At 40.4% G+C, this 9,042-nt stretch overlaps 1 protein-coding gene across 3 annotated transcripts; it reads left to right on the top strand.

Moving 5' to 3' along the window:
- The first annotated feature begins 30 nt into the window (after positions 1–30).
- On the top strand, positions 31–5,860 carry OXSM (3-oxoacyl-ACP synthase, mitochondrial). 3 transcript variants are annotated; one of them, XM_026841926.1, is made up of 3 exons: positions 31–216; positions 1,527–2,538; positions 5,290–5,860. In XM_026841926.1, the coding sequence occupies exons 2-3, from the start codon at positions 1,556–1,558 to the stop codon at positions 5,690–5,692; spliced, it is 1,386 nt and encodes a 461-aa protein (XP_026697727.1). In that variant the 5' UTR covers positions 31–216; positions 1,527–1,555; the 3' UTR covers positions 5,693–5,860. The 3 variants fall into 3 exon arrangements, with proteins under 3 accessions (XP_026697727.1, XP_026697726.1, XP_026697728.1); XM_026841925.1 differs by lacking the exon at positions 31–216 and adding an exon at positions 759–945; XM_026841927.1 differs by lacking the exon at positions 31–216 and adding an exon at positions 1,283–1,335.
- Positions 5,861–9,042: the final 3,182 nt, after the last annotated feature.

Below are 9,042 nucleotides of genomic sequence, written 5' to 3'. Positions count from 1 at the left end.
TGCCCCTAGCGGAGCTGGGCGGCACGGCAATGGCGGCGCCGGGCGGGGCTGCCGCGGGAGGCTGGCGTGGTGCAGGGGAGTTCCGTGGCGCCAGGCTGTAACTCCTTGTTTAAACATTAAAAGCAGTTAATGACCTTTAAGCTCCCGGTGACGTCCGATAGCTCTTGTTCCCGGAGAGAAATGACCCCCCTCCTGTTTTCCTCTTCGGCGCGCACAGTACGTTAATGTGGCTTCGCTTGGATCAGACAAGGCCTCCTGATTATTTTACTGCCGCTAACAGCGTTTTGTTAAAAGCTGTATGTGTCTGTTAGGCACGCACTGCGTTAAAGATCTCTGCAATTACATATATTGCCTCTTTTTATAAAATCCAGGCTAACTGGCTTAGAAAAATAAAGTGACAAATTTGGGTCAGGATTTAAAGCAGACTCTTTTAAAAAAACTGCCTGCATTAGTAAGTAAGCACTATATTTAGTTGTTATTTTTTAATAACGCTGCTGTGTACTAATGCTGCCGCAGGAAAGAGCAGGTCCGTGTATTTTAGAAGGAGTGTGTTAGCCCAGTGTCCCCGTATGGTGCCTGTACAGCACCTTGTATTTTACCAAAGACTTGGCCATGCCACGGTGTCCTTTTTGTGAGGCAAAAAGTGGGTGGCCTGTTGAAGTCTGTGTTGTAGGTGTTGACAGAGCTGTGCTGCAGCCTCTGCCTAGCCCCAGCGTGCCAGGTGCATGCGATCAGACCAGCTCCTGCCATGACAGTGGCCATGGCAAGGCAAGAGAGGGGCTGTGGCCCTGCTTGGTGTGGCAATCTCATCCGGCCTTGAAGTATGACCTGTGCTCAGCAGCGGCCTTCCACCATCACTTGACACACCTGACAATACATGGGGTCTGGCAGTGCTACCTTCAAGGAAGGTGGTGTTGTGGTCCATCTTGCTCAGATACACTTGAGGTACCGTTCCGTGACAGTCTCAATACCCCAGGGCTGATAAAGGGTGGGTGGAGGTAGAAGGATGAGGACCCTTGTCCAAGACATATAATTGCCTTGGTGGGAGAACAAGGAATAGTTTATTGACTCCTGTTCTGAGTTTTTTAGACCATTCTGCCTGACATAAAGGTTGAAATGACAACATCCTTAACGTGATAATGGTAGGACATACACTTTCTCCCTTAGAAGAATTAAGCTGTTAATGCTCATCATTAATACCTCCAGCCAGCTGGTGGTTAAAGCCCTGGAGGGAGTTTTGCAGCAAAACCAGAGAGTACCTCACAGTCCACAGTGGTGCAAAGCCATACTCAGCAGCAGCTTAAGCCAGAAGAGCCCACTAGAGGCATTCACAAGGTGAATGTGTTTCTATGCCCTGTCTACCATAACACACTATTCCTGATTACAGACATGGAGCTACATCCCTTTCTGCAGGGTTGGAAACAGGCTTTCATGTACAAAACAAGTTATTAATTTAGTGTACTTGGAAGATTTTTCACATTGGCTGCTTTATTGTTATGATTGTGTGTTTTTTTTCCCTGTTACAGGAATGTTCTTGAAGTGATTGATTTCCACCATGTTCTCACAGTCCTCGTGGAATCTGTTAAAGATTGCAAATCTTCATCTCAGGAGTCTGAACTTAAATCTGCAGTTACTGAATCACAGAAGAACTTTCAGCAAGTCACTGCCTGTATGTCGAAGGAAAGTAGTTGTTACAGGTATTGGCTTAGTGTCCCCTCTTGGTGTGGGGACTCAGTTTGTGTGGAAGCGCCTTCTCCAAGGAGACAGTGGGATTGCATCGCTAGATGGGGAAGAATATGCAGGCGTACCATGTAAAGTGGCTGCTTGTGTGCCAAGGGGAAATGAAGAGGGTCAGTTCAGTGAAGAAAGCTTTGTGTCGAAGTCAGAGATCAAATCCATGAGTTCTGCCACTGTGATGGCCATCGGTGCAGCAGAGCTAGCCATGAAGGACTCTGGCTGGTCTCCCCAGTCTGAACAGGATCGTTTAAGCGCTGGTGTGGCAATTGGGATGGGAATGGTTCCGCTGGAAGAGATTTCTGATACAGCTGCTTTATTTAAAACAAAGGGTTATAACAAGGTCAGCCCATTCTTTGTCCCCAAGATTTTAGTCAATATGGCAGCAGGCCAGATCAGCATTAAATACCAACTGAAAGGGCCGAATCATGCTGTGTCAACTGCTTGTACTACAGGCGCGCATGCTGTTGGAGACTCCTTTAGATTTATTGCTGCTGGTGATGCTGATGTCATGTTGGCTGGAGGGACTGAGGCTTGCATTAGTCCTTTGTCCTTGGCTGGATTTGCAAGAGCTCGGGCCCTCAGCACAAGTTTTAACTCGAGGCCTAAAATGGCGTGTCGACCGTTTGATTCACAGAGAGAAGGGTTTGTAATGGGAGAGGGTGCTGCTGTGCTGGTTTTGGAAGAGTATGAACATGCTGTACAAAGAGGTGCTAGGATCTATGCAGAAGTTTTAGGTTATGGACTGTCTGGTGATGCTTGCCACATAACAGCACCTAATCCAGAGGGAGATGGTGCATTCAGGTAAGAACTGTATGTTGATTATGATGGGTTACTTCGTATGTTAATTACAGTGGGTGCATGTTTCTGTTATTGTATGCTTTTCCTAGAGAAATGCTGTTCAATCTTTAAGTAATATTCCAAAAGCCTGAAAACTTAATCTGGAAAATGAAAGAGCTTCTGGTAAGGTTTTCACCCCAGGTTTAGTGGGGGTTTTTTTTAGTAACAAGGTGAAAGCCAGTTCTTGCTTGAATCAGTTTTTTTGCATAGAGTCGCAAAAGTTTTATGTGAAAACATTTTGTGTTTGGTACCTACAGCTGTTGACACAGTTAAGTCTCAATGGAAATCTCTCTTTTAGATTTTTGTGGTATGATGGAACCTTTTCAGGTTCTCCTTCACACTTTGATCATAAAGAAGCGAGACCCCACTGCAAAAGCAGGTCATGTCATTTGTTGTGGTCTTAGAGTGGAATAGCATTCCTGAATAAATCCCGAATGATGAAAGATGTAGAGTACTTGGAGGATTTGGTTTGTTAGAATAATTACAATAGATGTAATTAGTGTTAATTGTGGCTATTGTTATTTAGAAAAGACTTTGGCTTTTCACAGGATCATATGCTGGTGCTGCAATCATGTTTAAATACTAGAATCTGATACAGCTGAGCATGTTGGTGGAGAAGCATAGCAGAAATACACTTTAGTACTGTTTAGTGAGTTGCTAAAGCTTCATCATTGGTAATCTCATCAAAACCAGTTCACAAGTAGATTGTATTAATTTTATCTTTATCTCTGACCTAATTAAATTGTTAGTGAAATTACATGTGTAAGTATATGTACTGTTTGTGAGCTTTGTGTAGGCTGCATACTATTGCTGACATTGAAATATTTAGTAAAGATTTAGACTACATTATTGTGAATGTATGTGGATATCTAATAAAAAAATTCAGTATATCACTGCACAAATAGATCAAACTTCTACATAATATTGTAAAGCTGTGTTTGCATCTTTATTGGATTAACAGATTTTTCAGGAAGTGTAATATACCAGATTTCCCTCTATGCTGTTGGACTCATATTTAATTGTTCTGCAGACTTATGTGCGAGTTGAGTAACCAGAAGTGTCTTATCTCAGATTTTCAGACTTGTTTACCCTTGAGATGATATGGCAATATATTGTAACACAATTTTTGTATATTTTATGATTGCAATAGCATATAAATTGAATTTACAGTGGGAAGTAGTTGAAAGTTAATCTTGGTATCTTCAAAATGTTGAGCCTTTCCACCCCTGAGATGAGAGAATACATTTTAATACAGTCTTCAAACTAATATTTTGTTACTGCAGTTCTGTATGTATTAAATCTGAAATGTGTATGCTTCTCTTACTTTTCTGTAAGAATTTTATTTGCTACGTCAAAAAATTCCAGGGGAATATATTTTTTGTCATCATCTAATAACTGCTTCAGTTGGAGACTAATACATATGTTGAAATAAACCTGCAGGATAGGAGAGGCGAAGCCAGACTCTGAAATGTGGATATAAAGTGTGTCCTACGCAATTAATCTGTTATCTCCTTAAGTAAATATGCTCCTTGCAGCTGACGTATTTAACTAAATTAATGTATCTCTTTTCCTCTCAGTTGATCAGTAATCTTTTTTGCCTTAATGTGGCTTACTGTGTCCTGACAGCATCAATGGCCTCCAACCTAAGCGAAGCTGAATGCTTCTCAGGATAGAAGGCTGTACTGGAGATATTTAAATTTGTCCAGCAGCCTGTGGTATCTTTTTTTGAGCTTCCTATTTATTTACTTATTATTCATAAATTTCAAAAGAGGAGTGGTCCTTTTTTCAGAGATAGTTCATTAAGCTGTATGTGCAAGGACGGATGTGTGATTCATTCCCTTCCTTCTGTGGAAAATTGTGAGAAAATCACAGTATGGAGTTGTTTCCATCTTCCTGTGACTTTCATAAAAGAGCATGTTTTATAGAGATGCTCACAGTCCACGGGTCATCAGGAGTTGGAATGGAACATATGATGTCAGAGGAAAGAGTGTGACTTTCAGTCAATTTAATTTTATATGTAAGAATTTGTGCTATCTCCTTGCTACTGTAGGGGCAGGGACATCTTCTAACCTCTGGAAAGCATGCAAAATAAGCTCATGAGGAGCATGACTGCAGAATTTTTCTTTGAAATCCCAATATTTTTGTTCAGTAGAGAAATTTTTATTCCTAATTCCATAATACTGTAAATGTGAGGGGAAATAACATGTAAAAACTAGGGAATCTTTCACTTAGAATGGGAAGGTGATTTCTTGGACCATTTTACTGAATGTTACATTAATGCATGTTACACTAGAGAAACAGAAGGAACCTAAATTTTGGTAATAATTTCAGGTAGTTATTTCTCTCTCAAATGTTTCCAGATTTTGCATTGAAAGGGTCTTTGATATATTAATGTAGTCTGTAGACATTGTTATATCTTCATTCTTTCTTTTTGTATTTTTCCCAACTGTGGAATTTGTAGTTGCAAGTCTCATTTTATAGTGGGCCTCACCACTTCTGTCTTTCTTGGGTGGCTGAATGTGGATGCTAGTGTGTTTAATTAGATGAATCCATCTCTTGTCATTTACATCTGGTAAAGTATGTCATGCAGATTTTCACATTTGATAACAATTTTAAAACAACCTGTACTTTTGCTTTTGGTTTGTCTATGTGTGTTAGTGACAAAAATACAATGGGAAATTCAGCATTCTGCCTTTTTTTTTTTTTTTTCCTTAGGTGTATGTCTGCAGCAATAAAAGATTCTGGGATTAAACCTGAAGACATAACATATGTCAATGCACATGCAACTTCTACACCTCTAGGAGATGCTGCTGAGAATCAAGCAATCAAGAGACTTTTTAAAGATCACTCATGTAATATTGCAGTTTCCTCCACAAAAGGAGCAACGGGACATCTCTTGGGGGCTGCAGGAGCTATTGAAGCAGCTTTTACTGCACTGTCCTGTTACCATGGAATTTTGCCACCTACTCTAAACTTAGAGAAAACAGAGGCAGAGTTTGATCTCAATTATGTTCCGTTAACAGCTCAGGAGTGGAAAACTGAAAAACGGCGTATAGCACTCACAAATTCATTTGGCTTTGGTGGTACTAATGCCACTTTGTGCTTTGCAAGTGTTTAACTTACGCCGTGCATGTTGTGAAAAACGGCACTGACGATGGTTTTCTGTATGGCCACCCTGTTATAGAGGCTCTCAAATAAGCAACCACCAAAAATTAAAAATTTATTGTCCACACAATTAACTAGGCCTCCACAAATTACAGGTTTGAATGTCTGTGAGAGGAGAACAGAACAACTTCCTAGGGTTTAATGACAAACCAACACACTCTATCACTCACCTAACAAGTGAGGACTCTGAACCTCGAGGAGCTGCTCAGGGCAGCGTCCTCCCTCGAGGAGTTACCTTGGGCAGCATCCTGACCCAAGGGTAGAGTGCTTGACCTCAGCGTGCTGCTCCAGGGACCATCTCCAAATGGCTCCCCCAGGGGACTCCATTGATGCCCAGGCCAAATCTGACCTGTAGTTAATCATGGCTCCCATTGGCCCCAACTACCGTGAAGCCCCAAGAGCAAAGGCAGACAGGAGCTGCTACACCTCAGCAGCCAAGAAGCCCTGTTTTCATTGGGCGGGTGCACCTGCCACACACCCTTGGTGTGTACTGTGATCTTTTCTCAGCTTTGAGAATTGCTTGTTTGATATGTAACAACTTTATTCACCCTAACATTTACATCAGCAATTCTTTTAGAAAGAGGGAACTTCTTTGACTCATTTTAATAAAAATAAATAGCTATGCTTTGTGTGGTAAAGAAGTTTTTGTTCTTGACTAGAAGAGGAGACATTGATTGTTCTGTGTTTTTACTTCATTAGAATAGATTTTTCACAGGTATGTGGCACAGAAATTGCTCAGAAACATTTATGCAAAAGGGAGATGGCTAACAACTTAGGACTCCACAGTTGTGACTTGCTGACTTACTGGGTGATGATACAAGGTTTATGACTGAGCTCCCCTTTATTACTTGTTCCATTTATAATTCTGCCTTTTTCCTCATCGTAAGTTGTTTCAAATATCGTAGACTTAGGTACATTATTCCACACAGATGACATTCAGGGGACAGTAGTATAGGAGTTAACAGGATTTCTGACAATGGTTAATATTCTTTTCAGCTTTATTCATTTCCATATACTGTGTTATCTCATTAGCCGTGTCATGGAGGGACAACAGGGAAGTATGCATACAGCATGGCCTATATATCTTCCATGTGGCACAGGGATAGAATTGATAGGTGCTAACCTGTTTTGTTCTGAAATTTTGGACAAGAATAGTGAGGTAGGATATTCAAGTATGGTATTGAGGATTTAAAAAATAGTTACACAGAAAGGAAAAAGACTCTTGAAACCCCTGGTGGTTCTGCTAATATGGAAAAATAGAACTAGCCAAACTTGTAAAGACAAGGAATAATTTAGCCAAAAAAAACCAAACCAAACATGTGCAAGAAATAAATCTGGGTCTTGTGTTGAGGATGAGAAAGGGGAAGAAAGAGAACAGGGAAATGAAATTATACCTAAAGCTGACATACTGATGGTGTTTTAGGTTGCCTCTTGCAAAGAACAAGTAAAGGACTTCAGCTGTTCCTTCCAGCACCAGTCAGCATGTTGGTCAAGTAGTGCCTCAGTCCATAGCACTGATGTGAGTGAAGTTGGACATCACTATTGATTGGTTAGTTTATTAAAAGACTTTTCAACGGTTTTCTTTTTGAAAATGAGTCTTAGCCTTCGCCCCATGTTAAGTGGAGGCAGTGTAATTAAATTTAAATAAAGGACATATAAAATAGCTATACTGTAAGTAAACTTCATTCTGGAAAAAGGTTACTCATGGGCTGTCACGAGGCTTAGCAGTATCCTAAAATCTCATTATTTATACAAATGGTCTGAATGCTGATGTGCAACAGCATAATTTTTGCATTTGCTGCCTTTACCGAATAGGAAGTTAAAGAGAATGATGATAAAAATGCAGTTGGAGACTGATTAAGACTCTTTCAGAAGCTGAGCTCATACAGAACAATGCAGTCCAAAATAGATTAATGAATAATAGGCCTGAAAGTAAAATATTACCAAACAGAAAATGTAAAAGCATACAAGCTAGAGAGAGTATGGGAATTTCTGTTCAGGAAAAATACCTACAAACGTCTTAGCTCGTGATAATTAATAGTAGCAGTACAATGAATGAGGGTCTGGATTGCATGCAAAATAAAAAGCAGAACACAAACTTCAACATTACTCTCTGCAAATTATATGCAAAAAGGAATTGATGTTAAGAATTCAGCCTCCAGGAGAGAGCTGGCAGCAGGGTTGTGAATCTGGAGGAAATCATCCAGTGAGTTTCTTCTGGAGATACTTTTTTTTCAGATAGTTGTAATCCAGGGTGGAATATGGGAAGACTAAATACTGCTGCATTATTGGGAACCTGAAGTACAGTCTAACTAAACTCACCCAACCTTGTTACATAGCTGCAGACCTGTAATTAATACTGTGACAGAGAGATATGCTTCCCTTTCCCTCCAACAACAGAGATCATGGCCCCAGGAGTGTTGGATACAGACTCCTGTGTACCAACCATGAAAAGACAGATTATATTGTCACACAGAAAAACAAAACAGAAGCTGAAATGATTAAAAGATCTTTCTCCTCACTTAAGCTCATTGCAATTCAATCATCTGTTGCAGGTAACCTTTAAACCATGAAAGCTTTGTGACAATAGTTATTTTAGGTGTTTTGATTATGGATAATTTTAACAGGCCTAGATGCAGTAGCAGATAGTGTGCCCTATAGGGAATTAAATTTTTTTTTTAAATGAATAGAGGCAAAGATTAACCCGTATCTATTTGAATATCGTTTGTATAGATTTTATTTTTATGTACTTGTTTGGAGTCATCTCTTTTTATTACATACCCCACTGAGCTGATCAGGGACTACTTACTGCTAATTACTGCTTATTATGGTAGCTGCAAACATGAAAGGAAAATAAATCTCTCTCTGTTGCTAAACTATTAAGTGGGCAAATTGACCAACATATTAAGCAGAATGCTTTCCTTTAAAATGCTCCCTTCATCTTAATAATTGAGAGATGTAATGGTCCAGTGTTTGAATTTAGAAAGCTTAATATTTAGATTTGTAAAATTGGAGTTACTTGCAGTCTGATAAGAAAAGCCAGGAAATGCTGGTAGAGTGTTTCTTTTGAGGCCTACTTCTGTAGTGGTGCAACACACTCATGAGAGCCAAATGCTCCAGGCAGCACCACAGAGTGGTCAAGTCTGGAAGGCACCTCTGGAGATAACCTAGTCCAGCCTGCCGCTCAGATTAGGGCCAGCTAGAGCAGGTTGCTTGGGGCCATGTCCGGCTGGGTTATGAGTGTCTCCAAGGATGGAGACTCCGCAGCCTCTCTGGGCAACCTGTGCTAGTGCTTGGTCACCT

Source organism: Athene cunicularia (assembly GCF_003259725.1).
Source record: "Athene cunicularia isolate RWA chromosome 2 unlocalized genomic scaffold, athCun1 chr2_part1, whole genome shotgun sequence".
Lineage (NCBI taxonomy): Eukaryota > Metazoa > Chordata > Aves > Strigiformes > Strigidae > Athene > Athene cunicularia.
This window is presented reverse-complemented; position numbering and strand designations above follow the sequence as displayed.

Bases quoted from the DNA above. Each gene is read 5' to 3' on its own strand.
- OXSM (XM_026841926.1), top strand. From the start codon at position 1,556: ATGTTCTCACAGTCCTCGTGGAATCTGTTAAAGATTGCAAATCTTCAT. The intron at 2,539-5,289 runs GTAAGAACTGTA...TTTTTTCCTTAG, and splicing joins GAGGGAGATGGTGCATTCAG to GTGTATGTCTGCAGCAATAA.